The 15,988-nt window shown below is 48.7% G+C and overlaps 1 protein-coding gene across 1 annotated transcript in view; it reads left to right on the forward strand.

Moving 5' to 3' along the window:
* PAPPA2 (pappalysin 2) overlaps nucleotides 1-15,988 on the forward strand; it is an 89,200-nt gene that overhangs the window by 20,781 nt on the left and 52,431 nt on the right. Inside the window, exons 2-6 of the mRNA XM_009275903.1 lie at nucleotides 3,541-3,686; nucleotides 10,595-10,888; nucleotides 11,607-11,799; nucleotides 13,339-13,460; nucleotides 15,372-15,864. Of these exons, the coding sequence (XP_009274178.1) occupies nucleotides 3,541-3,686; nucleotides 10,595-10,888; nucleotides 11,607-11,799; nucleotides 13,339-13,460; nucleotides 15,372-15,864 (1,248 nt within the window). The remainder of the gene's footprint in view (nucleotides 1-3,540; nucleotides 3,687-10,594; nucleotides 10,889-11,606; nucleotides 11,800-13,338; nucleotides 13,461-15,371; nucleotides 15,865-15,988) is intronic.

Genomic DNA, 15,988 nt, shown 5'->3' on the forward strand with positions numbered 1-15,988 from the left:
ATGACCTTGGCAGTAAGCGACAGGCAAAGACGCCAGTTACATGCTCCTTGTCTAAGCTAAGGATGCCAGTGGGAAATGTGGATTGAGAGGAATTGGAGTTGCCCATTCTAGAGTTGTTTTGGTCTTGGTTGTGTCTTTGGGGATGCCAGCAGGAGGATATTTGTGCTTTCCATGCTGTAGTGGGTGAAATCAGGTCCTTTCCTCTCCTGCTCCATCCGAGCATCTCTCAGTGCTGGAACGGCTCCCTCTACCCCTGACACAGCCCTGAACTATCCAAATCTCTCAATGGAGGAAATTACAGTTATTTATAATTAAGGGTTGACAAAAAATGTTGCTAGTGTCAAGGGAACGGCAGGCGACAGCCAGAAAAACATCATGTCTCCAGAAGAGGGGCGGCAGGAATATCCCTCTGAATAGGGCTGACATCAGCTCTCGGAATTTGGACAGCCTGGAAGGGTTTGGGGCTATTTTTCCAAGATATCATAGGTCAGGAATCAATGTTATTTTTAAGTCTGTGTCCCCCGAGCAGCTCTGGTGCATGAAGGAGACTTTTTCTCTCCCCCTTCCCCTTCCTTTACACTCTATTTCTATGAAATTTTTGCTTCTTTTCATTCCAAGTCATGCCACAAATATGTCCTTCAGGTTTATTTATTCTTCTCCCTATCTATTCCTCCCAGCCTGCTCCCGTCTTGGTTGGGTTGAAGGGATGGCGTCAGCATGGTGCGTGTCTGGGATGCTCAGGCAAGACATCACAGAGAAGAGATCATGTTCTCCTAATTTGCTGTTTCCGGTTGGGAGAGTTTTCTCTCTGCAAGCTGATGTGGCTGGGGAAAGTGTTCTGGGAATGCTGCTTTGTGGTGGGAGATCTCGGGGCCTGGTGAAGACAAGCTGGTCATCTCATATCACCATTAAATGCTGCCATATAGTCCAGCCAAGATTTTCTAAAGTGACTGATGTTTTGGAGCTGCTTTGTTGCTGGGAAGGTGGGTGAGATGTCTCCAGCCCAGGATGGCCTATTGGGGCTGACTGGTAGGGGAGACGTAGTCAGCAGATCCTGATTATCTGAAACCTCCCAAGTCATCAATGGCTGACCCAAGTCTCTGCTATTTCAGATCCAGGGAAGTGGACACTCTTGGGTTTACCTCTGCTCCACATGCCATCCTGTTCTAGTCTACTTCTAGAATCCTGTTCCTCTATTTTTTCAGTTTTTCCTCCTTCTCTTCCATTTGCTGTAGCAACCTCTCTAAACAAGTCTGTTGGTATAAGAACTTGACTAGGGATCTTGCCATCTCAAACAGTGTATTTGCACATCTCTCGTTGGTTTCCCTTCTCACTTCACATCTCGGATTAAACATGCCTTTTTTCCCTTAGCCCATGCTCAGCTTTTTGTCCTTCCTTCTGTAATTCAACGCGATGAGGAATGCGCTAATGGACACCACTTTTACAGAAACTGCTTGTTCAAATATAGCTGGTGTACCTTCATAAGCTAGTCCAGTGTAAAGAAATTATTGCATTCCCTTCATAATCACTCCGTGCAGCTCAAAGATGCCAATTGCTCCTGGAAGCATGGGAATAAGTGAAATGCTTTCCACCACCTTAATGTTGCTGTTGGCGTTATGCTGCAGGTTTAGTCGTGCTTATGACATATTTCCACAATGGTGCATTTCCATCATCATTCCACAGTGATGTATTTGAAGCCTTTCCATGAGTTTTTCCCTGCCTAGAATCTCTCAAATTAATGGCTTCACAAACCGTGGGTCAGGGTCCTCAGATTTTGAAGACTTAGAGACAAGTCTTAGAGACTTAGAGACAATATCTTCTAGGGCTACCTGTCCTAATGCTGTTTCAGCCCATGAGGTTAATGGCACTGATGGTGGAAATGGTAGTACTTGATTTAAGAGTATCTGGCATTTGCAGCAGAGCCCAAGGCCCTACAATCCCACTGCTATTATTATTGGAATTATTATTGTTGTTAAGTTAGATCCTAATCGTTTTACCCAGCTGAGGACATGAACTCACTAAAGATCAACGCTGGGACTGCTGATGTACTGGTGAACGCAATATAGACCTCTGACCTGTGCAGAAACAACCACGCGGAGGGGAGAGTGAAATGTAAATTTCCTGGCTGCTGTGTTTTTGTTTGTTTTTTTTTTTTTTTTCTCCAAGTGCTGAGAGATGTGCCACGTTGTGAGGATCATTTTGTCGACACCCAGACATACCTATGGGTGTTACTGCTCTGCTGCAATGCCTATTGCCTACCCACCTCTCCCAGCGCATTACTTTCCCATGCCCTTTAGAAATGGATGTCTTGATATCCCCATTCCAGTGTTTTTTCTGTTCCTGCAACTCTTTATTGACAGCTCTGGAGATGGGAGGAGAGACAGTCAGCAGTGTTGTCAGGAGGCTTTCCCCACTAAACATGCCCTTCAATGGATCTGTCTCCAGAGATGTCCCCCTCTCTCCATTAAGCTTATTTTTGGGAGCTCCTGTGCTTCCCTACCCTGGCTCCTGCAAACATCCCAGACTTCCTCTCAGAGAGGGTTCAGATCACGTGCAGAGAGACAGGTTCATGTGAAGAGGGCCCAGCTGTTGGCTCAGTGCTGGGAGGACCCAGGCAGCACTATTCTCCAAGGTCTGTTTTGAGCAGAGCTGGAAGAGAGATTTCTTGGAGCAAATTCTGAGATGCCTTTTGCTCATGCTCTTCCTTATACAATACACAGGGATGGGGGTGAAGGTAGCATGTTTCTTGATGTGTTATGTGCCTGTGCTCTGCAGGGACCCCTTGTTCTTGCCATGAGCTGCCACCTCTGGCATACTGGTTGTCCTGGGAAAAAGGATAGAGTGGAGGGCCATGGTCGTGAGCTTCTCCAGATAGACTAGAGAAGCTGGAGAAGAGAATTCTTGGCCCCAGTGGGCAAACCCTTTCTGCTCCCAAGAATAAGGTTTGATGTCCATTCCTGCCCTGACCTGTATCAGGGACGACCCTGAAAACCCTTGTTGGAACCAACTGGAGTTCTGGATTGCTTTTTCTCTCCTCACACCTTGCAGAAAACTTACTTCCCCCCCCCCTCCCAAATTCTACTTTTCTGATGCCAACCCCCTTCTCTTTTCCCTAGCAGGACTGACCTCTGCATTTCCTTTCTTCTCTCATTATTTCTCCTCCCATTTTGTCTCCTTTTATCCTATTCTCTGGTGTCTCTTCTGTCCCTGTTGTTGGAAAACCTTCTCTAAGAGTAGAACTCATCAACAAAGCTACTGTAATTAGCAAAATTTCTTCAAATTTGCATGACTGCCTCCCACCCAAACCCCTCACTAGCAGAACTTGCACCTTACAGAGCAGAATTAGTAGTGTCATGGAACATGCTGTTGAAACTTGCTGAATTTTGCTATGCTTTACCAAATGCTGTTGGTTTCAGAGAGTTGACGATGGGGTCTCCAGGTCTGCTGCACCCTTTCCAAGATATCTATGGGTGGCTCTTGCTTTTCCTCTTTGCTCCATTGAAGTCTATGCTGACTATCTCCTCTCCCTTGTCCTTGCAGGGCGTACATGAGTGTGAAGGAGCTGAAGGAGGCACTGCAGCTGAACAGCACCCACTTCCTCAACGTTTACTTTGCCAGTTCAGTGAGGGAAGAGTTGGCTGGTGCTGCCACTTGGCCATGGGATAAAGAGGCCCTTAGTCACCTGGGTAAGAAAGCTACCGCACTCATGGGGTCTCAGGGTTGTTGGTTTTCCTCTCTCTCGGTTGACTTGGCAAAAAGCGGCAGCCATGATTTGGCTCAACATTGAGGATGTTTAATAAGAAGGTCATGATAACAGGCTTTGGGTGTACCAATAGCTGCTGCCGTAAGGGAACAGGCAGCTCCTTTCCTGTGTCCATGTGGATAAGGTAGTGGGGTTACACCCTGACAAGGGAATTCCATGTTGTTATGAGAAAATTTTAATGGTGAAGGCAGTGAGACAGAGAGCTTGGGGACAGCTGCAGGTTCACCATCAGTGCAAGGCACTGGAGAAGGGTTTAGACTCGCATTTGGCTTCTCTGGGACCTTCCAGGTCTATCTTCCAGGATTGTGGAAACGGTGAACTTCTCTTTTGCAGCACGTAATGACAAACAGATAAACCAGGAGTGTCAGTGATTTCAGAGCCAAGACTCCAGATTTGAGCAACTGTAGAGCTGAGCAGGCAGTGAGCACTGGCCACTTCCGAATCCAGCTGCAAATGTGAGGATGACTATCAAATTAAACCATGTTTTTATAACTTGGCTTACTATCTGCTGGAGGCAAGGTTCTCCTTGGCTTCAGTGAATTCAAGGCAGACCCTTAAGGTCATCAGCCCTGGCAGGCTACAAAACAGTCAAAACGGCAACTGCTTCACTAGAATGTAAATGTATTGTGTGTTTTCTCCTATTTCTGCTGTCTCTCTCTTTCCTGCCTCTCCCTCCACATCTTCAATGTCAGAGTTTTCTGGCAAAGCCCTTTACGCTTTGCAGTCAAAACATCTAAAGTGTTTCTCAATAAGTAACTGGAAATAATTACTCCTGACACCTGCACAGCAGACCTAGACCTTCTGCTTTTACAAGTGCGTGATATTCAACCCTTAAGTTTTATGCTGCTGTTAAAGACCTGTTTTAAAGTTCTCTTTTGCCAATTTCCCCTCCCTCAGTGAGTTTCAGGACTGTTTTTTTCAATAGCGTATTGAAAAAATTGCCTGTTGAGGAAGGCAAATCTCCATGAAATTTATTCCTTCAGCTTCCAGAAATCACTTCCAAGGCTCAGCTTGACAATCATCTTACTACAGCACATGCTTCAGACACACATGTTCTCTTCAGACCCCTCCCAATGGCTCGCAAGGAGTTGTACGGAGGGGTAATCAGGTTGACTGGTTTCATCAAAAGCTTGCATTTAGCTGTGGTCTCAGAGTTTGTGTTCAGCCAGGGACACAAGAGGTGGCACCATCTGGAAATGTTGGATCAGGGTTTTACCGCAGAGGTTCAGGGGAAAAGGGGTGTTGTCTTGGCTCTGGTGCCAGAGCTGTGAAGTATGAAGCTGGATCTGAACTTCTTTGAGGCTCTGGCACTGACTTGAAGACTTTGGTTCAAGGCTGTCCTGTTTTAGATTTAATGAGCTCAGGAGGGCAGGTGGTGGACTCTGTTCTCTGTAAACAGTAGGCTCCACCACATCATCAAGTGTTTTGTACCACGCACAACGTATATTATTGTCCAGCACAGAAGAAACTTAGGACTGAGTAGGTCATGAATATATGGCTTTTGACAAAACTTCTCACAAGAGGCTACTGGAGAATCTGAGTAGATGTAAAGGTAAAGCAGTGAGGAAAGAGCAAGAAAAACCTTGGGAGGAGTGAATAGTAGTTTGAGAAAAATTCCTGAGCTTTAAGGACCTAACGGTGACCGGGGTGGAGACAGGTCTTTACACAAGAGAGGGGTCTGTCTCCAATAAGACAGACTCCTTCCCTTGCACTGAATCTTGCTAATCTCCTGTCTATCCTGACCTTAAAATATTAAGGTCAGCACACAGGCCCTGCTCCCCCCACGCCACTGTCTGCTCCCATGGAGCAGAAATGCCACACTGATTTTTCCCTACACATGTACAGACCCTCTCATGCTTTGGTTCTCCTCCTGAATCAAATTGGTCCCTTGAGTTTGACTTGACTTCTCCAAAAAGCTAACCTGCCTCTTGGCTCCAGAGACTCTTGGTCAGATTTTGTTCTGTTTGTCTCTCTGAACTGGACTTTCTTGGATGTTTTCAAGAGAAGTACCATGAGCCTTTTTTTCTCCAACTGCCTTCCCTTCTATTTTAACACTTCCTCTCATCCCAAAGCTCACTAAACATACTGTTTCCAAATTGTTCTCCATCAGTTCTTCTCTAGATGTTTTTTAATCTGCCATCTGAACTCCTTAGAAACCATTCTTTCATGACCTTTGACTGTCTTTCAAGAGGGTCCTCCTCACCTTCCTGTTGGTGTCTTCACCTTCTGGAAGTCTTCAGTGAACTTTTGTTTTTCATCCCCTTCTTTTCACCTATGCTTGTTTTGGGCTACCAGAAATTAAGTGACCATTCCTATGCTGATGACTTACAGATCTATTGCTCTCCTCCAGATTATTTTCTTGAGTAAATTTGAATTTCAGGCAGCCTTCCTGAAGGCTTAGGGAAGGTTTACCATTATAGACCAGTAGTAATACCAATCAACAGCAACTGCATTCATTGAAGCACAAGAGATAATTACTGACTTGGGGAGGGTGAACTGGTGTATGCTGTGGAGCTCCTAGACAGAGGCAACTTACAGCCAGCTAGCAGCAGAGGTAGAAGATCTCAGGTCTGCTTGCACCACTCCCTCTAACCATACTGTCTGTCTCAGTCTTTCCACCATAATCACAGTGAGTTCCTTTCAAATTCAGAGTTCTCACTTGGAGTCTGGAATGAATTTTCTGAGAACTTAGAAGTAAATCTTTTTAACTACAAAACAGAAGGAGTTGACGAACTCCTGTCCTGTAAAAAACTTAGCTTTCCGCAGTAGAGAGCCTTGCCTCAAAAACCCTAGTAATGTAATAATGCAGACGCTTTAAATTTCATGTGTAGCTGCATGTGAACTGTATTTGCATAAACATGGTTGAAAGGCAAGGGAATTGTGAATATTTGATGTTATAAATACTTTCTGCAGTTATATAAGCTGAGGCCAGCTCATATATCTGGCTGAGGTCAGTGGATCCTGAAGGAGGGCCAGCCGTTCCATCAAAGGTACCTTAAGCAATGGCCATCTTCCTGTCTGACTAACCGTCATGCGTTTGTTCCATTAATTGCAGTGACTCAGTGTTTGGGGAAGACTGGCCCTGTGATACAGGTTCAGCTTTGTGGTTTGCTGTTTAAAGATCCCATGCTTGCTTGAGCATGCGTTCTCTACAACAGCCCTGACCCAGGAACAGGTTGGTTTCTTGGGGGCTGGCTTGAACGAGAGTCCTTCAGCATTGCTGTTGATCATGGCTAGAGCAGGGCAACGTCCTGGGACTGGCAGCTTCCAAGGGGTGTGTGAGTGAAGATGAAGTGGGGTCCACACCAGTGCTAATCATTCACTGTACTGATGGGTTGGGCACCTTTTGTTCCTTGAGCAGAGTTGAGGCTTGACCTTGGGGATATTACCAGCTCTGCAGCTGTAGCTGGTGAGTCTGGTCTGGAGGGAGAGGATGTTGTGAGGCCAGACCTGAAGATTTCCAGCTGCCTGGTCTTGGTTGGGTAAGCAAGTCCAAAAAAGACTCTGGTTCACCTGCCTTAGAGTGCTGGACCCCCTTGATGTCACAGGGACATGTCATTGATGTTTTAAGCTTGGTTGTGTAAATGCTGACCTTGGGGACCTCCTTGGGCTGGTCCTCAGGAATGAGAGGGAGTGTTCACTTAAAGCCCAATTTAGCCCATCTCCCAGGGTAGGAGGAGGCAGAGGTGAGAAGGAAAGCCTGATCTGCAGAGGAGGAAGAGGGGAGGCGGATCTTGTTTGGATGTACAAATGCTTCCACATCTTGCCTTCACAGCCAGGACCCTGCAGAGGGGAAACACAACTTCCTGGTCCAAAGCTGGGAGTTCTCCCAGCTCATCAGGGAGCTGTGGGGACAGGGAAGGGAGGCACAGGGACATTCCAGAAGGCAGGCAGAGTTCTCATGCTGTTTCTAATTCTGCTATCTAATTAGCTGTAAAAAAAAAAAAAAAAAGTACTAAAAATATGATCATCCTTGTGGGGTGTGGGGGAGGAATGGGATAGGGGAAGCCAGCAGAGAGGAAGGGAGGGACAGGGTATCCCAGCCTTGGCATCCCTCCCCTGTGACAGTTTTCTCCCTCCCTGTACTAGAATCCCATTTATTTTCCTGCATGGGAAGAGCGTTGGATTTCTGCTGGGAGGAGGGCTGCTTGGTCATTGGGCCTCCCGTGCCCCTGGTGCTCAAACCCGTTTCTTGTGGTTAGTGCCGCAGGATGCATGCAGGGCTTTCACATGTCATTTATTTGTTTACGAACAATATTTTCTTTCTGCGTGTGCATTCCTCCTTTCAGACCTCTGGGCAGGCAGCCCCCTGCCTTGCTCAGGCTTGGATCTGGCTGCAGAGATGCCTTTTCTTTCTGTTCTCTCTTCTCTCAGCTACAAAGAAGTAGCTTTTTTTTTGTGCCCACTGGGCTCTCCATCAATGGGATGCCCTTTGCTATCTATAGCGTTTACCAGCCTGGTAACTGAGAGGGGGATGGCTTGCAAAAACCTAATGATTGACAGGACACAACATGAAGGTCCCAAAAGGATTTTTCAATCTCTGTGCCTTCTTGCGGCCCATCTCCAGTCAACTAAAGGGTCAAGAGCTGACTGATGGGATGCAAGGTCCTCTGCTCTGGTGTTTTACAGCTGGGGAGAAAGGGAATGCAGCTACTTTGTGACCCATCCTTTGCCTTAAGCCAAGCTGCCCTGGGCATAAGATCCACACTGTGGGGAAGGAAGAACAACAAACATGAATTTTAGGTAAGAAATGGTGCCACTTGACAGGTCAGTGGTGTCTCTCAGCCCTTCCATGAGCTACACATGCAGGATGCTCCATAGAAGATGCCACCCTTATTTCTTCACCCTCTTGCAAGCCTGTTGGGCTCAAGAGAATTGCTCAGGGCATCTCTGAAGGCCCCTTTCCAGCCCCAACCCAATGTTCACCCAGCATGGCTCCACCAGAGGAGTCACAGACCTGCTGGTGTCCTGCCAGGGACACTGATCTAAAGAAAGCCCTCTCTTGGAAGGAATGCCCTGTGCTTGAGGACATGAGGTAGTCCAGTAGTGCACGGAGCTGATCCAGGAGCAGATTTCAAGCAGTCTATGCTGTGACTGGAGGCAGGATCACATGGTGGCTCTCTGCCAATTTTAACTTTGCTGGCAGGGGCAGCAATCAGCAGCAGAGATGCAGTAGCAGAGGCTCTGCTGTGAGGTAGCTGGCACAGTAAATCCTCCAGGGCCCTGTAAAGGAGGGAGCAAGCTGTGCCAGAGCCAACTATTCACCACACTGCCATCCAAGCTGTCTGGGTTAAAAGTAGTTGGGTAAAAACAGCCTCCCATGCCATGGAGGGTATTGCCTGGAGTCAGCCTGGGCACATGCTAGGGTCTGCTTTTTGTCCCCTCGTCTTGCTGATATTCGCCAGCCCTTGTTCCTCCACCATAAGGCAGCATGGAAAAGTGGATGGAGCAAGGAAATGAGAAGAGGAAGGGGGAGGAAAATGCTAATGAAAAGTCTCAAAGCAGGGAGAAAAAAGGAGAGTTTCCAAAGAGACGTTCGTTTGGGCAAAATAAAGAAATAAAAGGAGGCCAGAGAAGAGAGGTAAGTGTTGTTCTTGAGCATCCTCTGTAGACAGTTTCCCAGCAGGTGTGGTACAGAGTGGTCAGTACAAGGTGTGCATCCCAGCTCAGGAGTTGGAGATGCTGGCAGTGAGCAAAAGGAAGGCTCTGCTGCGCCTGGCTTTCCTCAGCATCATAGATCCTTGCTCTTCCGATTGTAGGCAGGTGGGCAGGAGAGGAAAAGCACCTTGTCCTGCAGCCAAGGGGCAGCTTAGGGCAGGATCAGCATGGGTCCGTATCCAGCTCTATGCTGTTGCTGTCAGTATGAGGTGCAGCTCTGGGCAGTTTCTGGGGGACTTAGTTTGTACCCATGCTCCAGCATCTTTGACAGTTGAACCTGCATGAAACTGGCTTGGAGATGAACTGCCCCTTTGTGCCCCCTTGAGTCAAGGGGCTGGGGTGCCCCAGTGAAGAGGAGTAGGACTGTGATGGGTGGGGGGTTCTCGCCTTGTTCACTTGGTGCACCTTGCCCACATGCAAACCCCTCTGAAGGGGAGGAAGGGATCTTCAGAAACTGCGTTTTGGAAAATCCCACTCTAAAATACACTGTGAATTCAGGTCGGGTTTGTGGTAGAAGCTTAGTGGATTGCAACAGCACCTCATGAGAGTTTTAGTTTACTCCTTAGGGTCTGGTTTGGATGTTGAAGCAGTAGATCATTGATGTTTTCTCAGTAGGGGCCAGAGGCAGTGCATTTGAATCTTCATAAGGACTTGTGCTGAAGGTGGCTTCTAGTTGGCACAGCCAAGTGTGTCAGGACTTTATTAGGCACCTCGCTGTCCACACCTGCCATGGGAGCTGGCATGCTTTAGCCACCTGTCTAGGCTAGGGAAGGTCTTCTGGTTAAAAAGATTATCCCTGTAAACTTACAGCATGTCTTGGTTTGGTGCCCTGGCTCCAAACCTCACTTAGAGTTGTAAGTGTGAACCAAAGCAGACACTGAATTATAAACATGTGAAAAGACACAGTGGGAAATGGTAGATGAAATGATTGAAGATGTTGGGGGGAGTGGTGTGATCAGAAAGGGAAGAAAAACTACCCAGCCCATTCCACTCCAAGAGGACAAAGGGGCCCTCTTCCCATCCTACAAGAGGGTGAATATGTCCATCTTCAGGTCTTCATCTGGCACCTCATTTGTGACCTGGAAGCACAATGAGAGGAGTTTTACCTAGCACAGGTGAGTAACGGCAGCTGTCTCTTTGTCCGAATAATGTTCTCTGTACTTGCAATTGTAGGTGGAGTTGTCCTCAACCCTGCTTATTACGGTATGCATGGCCACACGAACACCATGATCCACGAAGTGGGACATGTCCTGGGGCTATACCATGTCTTTAAGGGAGTGAGCGAGCGGGAATCTTGTGACGATCCCTGCAGGGAGACAACTCCGTCTATGGAGACGGGAGACCTCTGTGCTGACACTGCCCCCACCCCAAAGAGTAAACTCTGTCGGGATCCAGACCCTACCAATGACACCTGCGGCCAGACACATTTCACAGGAACACCCTTCAACAACTACATGAGTTACACAGGTAATGAGTAATCATCATTAGAAACTGTAAGGGGTCATCTTCCCTAGAAACTTGGGTTTCTCTCCCTTCCACCTCCATCGATAGTCCCTTCCTTCGTTCCCTAACTGATGTGGTCCCTCCTCATGCGTTGGGATGTGGCAGGCTGCAGCCTGTGCTTGCAGTAGCTTCTTAGCCCCTTTCTTGCTGCAGGCTGTTTCCATCTCTCCCTCCCTGCCAGTCTGTCATTGGTCATGCATCAAGGCTGTTCTTGTTTGCATGGTGGCGTGCCTTTGTTCTCCAGTCCTGAAGCAACATTATTATTATTATTACTACTACTACTATTTTGGACCTTTGAGTTGAGCCCTTTTGGCTTGGTTTCCAAAGGCATGCCACAGAGGGCTGGTGTTCATCCTGGCAGCCCAGGAGGACCAAAGCCTGAAGAGCAATTCTGTCACCCCCTGTTGACCCACTGCAAGTCCCATGAGGATGGTGGCACTGCCCAGGCATTAGAGCTGGTGTTCAGCAAGTGCAGGGATGTGGAGCTGCTGAGGCAGTGCCATCTTGTGGCTTTGGGGACACATGACAGCAGAGAGTCCTGGCAGGATAGCCACCACATGCTGGTGTCTCCCAGGTCTCCCTTGAGGTCTCCAAAACAGAGTTTGGAGATCAGGAAGGGTGCACGTTGCCATGCCCTGTTGGCCAATCTCTGCCACCCTCAGTCTGGCCTCTCTTCCCCCAGACGATGACTGCACCAACACCTTCACCCCCAACCAAGTGGCCCGGATGCATTGCTACCTGGACCTGGTGTACCAGCGCTGGGGTCAGAGCAAGAAGCCCGCACCCATCCCGATCCCTCCCATGGTCACGGGGCAGACTCAGGACTCCCTCAGCATCTACTGGCTGCCTCCCATCAGCGGTGTCATCCACGAGAGGTAAGGGATCTGCTGTTGCGATGGTCTTGGTCTTGCACAGGAGCCTGCTAGAAGGGACAAGGGACCCTCTATGGTGCAGACCACCCCCCACCCCCAACCCCCCTTGGTTGTCTCCAGCAGAGCCCTCAGACACAAGAGCTGGGCTGCTGTGATGGCTCTGCTTGCATGTGGGCTTTCCTGCAAGCCTTCTGCTGTCGGGGTGCCGGGGGGGGAAGCCAAAGAGTGTCAGGAGGCAATGCCAATTCTTAAACCCCAGAGTGCAATCATGGAATGAAAAATGAGCTTCATTTAGCACTTATTGTATAAAATAGCCATTTACCAGGAGGAAATGCAGCCTTGTGGTTAAGGCAGGGAGCTCGAACCGCAAGAACTGAGTTTTGTTTCCAGTGCTGTCACAGACTCGTGGTGTAAGTAACTGGGGGTAAGTCAGGAAACTTTTCAAGCCAGAGAAACAGTGCTGAGGAACCAGAGTTGTTTGCCTGGTGAGCAGTGCATCGTCCTGAGTGCCAGGTGGCTGTCTTCCTTCTCCCCAATGTTGGGGAGTCACCCAGACCTGGATATGCCACCAATGCCTCTATTCAGCAGCCCCTATTACTACAACATTTTGGTTTCCACCAGGTTTTAAGTCTATGCTTTTATTATGGGACCATAAGCATATGTTAAAGAGCTCTTGAAATTGTTTTAAAGCTACTTCACAAAGCTTTTGCAATTCAAAGAAAAGCGGTGTTTGAGGGCAGCTGGGACAACCCTGGGTCAGTGTTTACTGCCTTTTTCAAAGAACTGATGATCTCCACGATGGGCCTTTCATCCCAGGGGTAATGAGACTGTGTACCTGTTATCCCCGTAGGCATGAGAGCCCCTGAGTGCTGAGTGGCCTTGAGTCATCCAAACAAACTGCTTTGGTGGGGAACGGAGTGGTTTGGGAGCAGGAAAATGGGTCTAGGAGACAGGTACTGGGTCTTCAGATCCATCCCCGGCTCTCGCTCATAACCGGCTCAGGAGCTGGTCCACTGTGGGGGTTCTGCATACCCTGTGATGAACTTGCCAAGGAAAGGGCCTGAGGCTGGTCTTCATCACAGAAAAGTGTCATTTTTCTTTCCTGGAAAGCACAGTGGTACCCTCTTTAATTGACGTTATTGTGACTGTCTTGTATTGCAGCAGTGACAAAAGGCAAAAACCTGACTCTGGGGTTTAGTGGAGATAGACCCAAGCACACCCACCCAACTGCAGAGGCATTGACCCGGGAAGCACGAAGTCTGTTAGCTCTGCTTCGTGGGTAGGGAACAGGCGATTCAATGGCTCATCCAAGACTACCCAGAGAGCCAGTAGAAGAGCAGGGATTAAACATGGCTTGTCCCACGGTCACTTTTATTCTCCCGTCTGACAGAGCTTATTCCAAGCAGGATGATATGCCCAGGGGCTTCCCGAGAGCTTAGCTTTGCTTTTCCAATTTCCCATCTGGTTCTGCTTGGACAAACGTGGATGGAAAATTAACCAGTCGTGATTAGACATGCCAATGCCTTTGTCTTCTGTTTGCAGGGAGCAGGACACAATCTGTGATGACTGTGCGGAGGATGGCACCTTCCGTCAGTATGTGCATGAGGCCTCTTCCCCTCGGGTCTGCGATTCCTCTGGCTACTGGACCCCAGAAGAAGCAGAAGGTAAACACCTCCTCTCTTCCCCGGGCTGTGAATCTCCCAGACAGAGATGAGATCTTGTTGGGAAAAGAAAAAGAAGCTTTTTTTTTTTCTTCTAGAGAGTCAGATGTCTCCCCTTTGGGGAGGCTCTTTAGTGCTGGAAGGAATTCTAGGTGCCCAGGAGATACCTGGTAACTGCCAGCTGGCTTTGGACAAACAAACTGACACACCGATATTAACCCCAATCATTGCCCAGGAAGGTGCTAATGAGATACTCATCAAAAGGGAGGGGCACTTCATTGAAATAAGTCTTACAACATACATCTCGGGACCTCATCCAAAACCTCAGGGGCATTCACAGGCTTTGATGCAGCCTTGTCCAAAGGGAGCAAGAGGAGCTCCTTGCTCGGTCCCACTGAGTCTGTACCAAGTGCTGGGCAATCTGGGTTGGATGCAATTCCCCGCTGGCAAGGTGAACAGCAGGGTGTCACAACTTCTCTTTTGCTGAGATCCAGATGTTGGTTTAGAGACCTACCTTGTGGGCATGGTGGTGGCTTTCAGGATCATGCAGCTGCCATAGGAGCTGTTGGGCTTTTCATACTGCTTCAATTTCTCCAAGGGCAGGGCAGAGGAGGCAGGAGACCAGGTGAAATGATCCCATGAGCTGTATGTAGTACACGTGCTGCTTTTGAACCACGTGGAGCCAGAGGATCTGTTAGTTCTGTGCATCTGCATGTTTGAGCCACTGAGGTTGACTGAAAATGTGCCAGGGTGGTTGCAGAGAAAATGCAGTTTGGACATCATTACACCTTTGGGATGTAGCCCGTGCTTTGAGAACAGAAGTGTCAGGATGTAGCTGAGATTCTGTGTCTAAAACTCTTTAAGTATCTCTTGATAGCATTGCAAGGTGGGGGGGGGAAATAAACTTAAAGAAATAATCAAATTTGTGCTTATTCAGTGATACCAAACAAATCAAAGCTTAGCTCATTTATTGTCAGTGGTTTCTGTTTCCCCTGCCTGTCTGATTCACTGGCAAATTAAAACTGCTTCTGGAATTATGGGACATTGTTTTCTCCTGCATGACCTGCAGTTATCACAAGTGCATGTTTGCGCTGGTGAAAAAGACGGATTTTATGGTTTTTAGAAGACTAATATTAAATGGATGCAGGCTTTGAATTGGTGCTGGGCCCTAAGAAATGCTTGCAGTGGTTAATGAAGACAAGGGAATTCCTACAACAGGATGATGAATTCCAGTGATGCTTTCTGAGACTGAAAGCCCAACGCTACATTTCTCTTGCTGAGCTCTAATCCAGGGGAGGCAGGCTGGGGATCTGAGGTCAGCCTGGGCACTGTCCTGGAGCTTCTGGTGGAAGAACAGCCTTCCAGAGCTGCTTCCCTGGCTTGCTTTGGACCTGGTCCCTTCCTGCCTGTGACCTGTTCCAGCACATGACTGTGTAAAACTTTTGGTCTCTGCTCTGCTTAACCTATGTCCAAACCTATGGAGCCACAGGGACTCAGCATTCAGGTGCCCTTGGCAAGTCTTCTGTGCCCATGAGACTACAGAGCAAGCTTCATGTCCCCCAGCTGTGTCCAGGCTGTCTCTAGAGCTTGGCACTGTGACCAGCTGCAGTGTGGATACCATTGATCCGGTTTTAGAGGGCTGTGAGACACCAGATCTGCCAAGCCTTGTGCTTGTATGCATACCCAGGAGCTGGGAGACTAGTGGTGGTTATTGCATTCTAGGATGTTAGAGCAGATGCCACCAGCTCTGGCACATGCCTGTAAATTGGTGCAAAACCTCATGGGTGTGCAGCTATAGCATAGAGATGCATAAGCACCTACAGGGTACTGCAGAGAGGATCACCCCTCTGGGTCCCCTGTGAGGTCAGCTGTCCCCTGGTTCTCATCAGCCTCCTCCTCATCCCTCCTGCCCAGGGCCCCCGGATGTGGATCAGCCCTGTGAGCCCAGCCTGCAGGCCTGGAGTCCGGAGCTCCACCTGTACCACATGAACATGACAGTGCCGTGCCCCCAGCCAGATGGCTGCATCCTGGAGCTGCGCTTCCTTCACCCCGTCTACCCTGATTCCCTCACCCTTTGGACCACGTACCTCTCCACGGGCTCTCCCAAGGTGCTGTCTGACATTGAAGTCCTGACAGAGCAGGGGGAGTCCATCCATCTGGGCCCCCTGGACACCTTCTGTGATGTCCCCTTTACCGTGAAGCTCAACATACCTAAAAAGGTGTCCGGAGTCAAAATCTACACCTTTGACGAGAGGATGGAGATAGACACGGCCCTGCTGACCTCCATGCCCCACAGCTCACTCTGCGCCACCTGCAAGCTGATCCAGTACAGAGTCCTCCGTGACCCGCCATTTGCAAACGGATCCCCCGCCGCGCCAGCACAGGCACACCTCCAGTCCATCGACACGTGAGTGACGAGGCTGCTCCATCACAGGCTGAGTGGGTGGCTGGGACGGTTTTGATGACCTCCTCAGATCCTGCCTTTGAATCCCTGGATAGTTTTGCTTGTGTTTTTTTTGTCTGTTCCATCC

Source organism: Aptenodytes forsteri, unplaced genomic scaffold (assembly GCF_000699145.1).
Source record: "Aptenodytes forsteri isolate BGI_AS27 unplaced genomic scaffold, ASM69914v1 Scaffold289, whole genome shotgun sequence".
NCBI lineage: Eukaryota > Metazoa > Chordata > Aves > Sphenisciformes > Spheniscidae > Aptenodytes > Aptenodytes forsteri.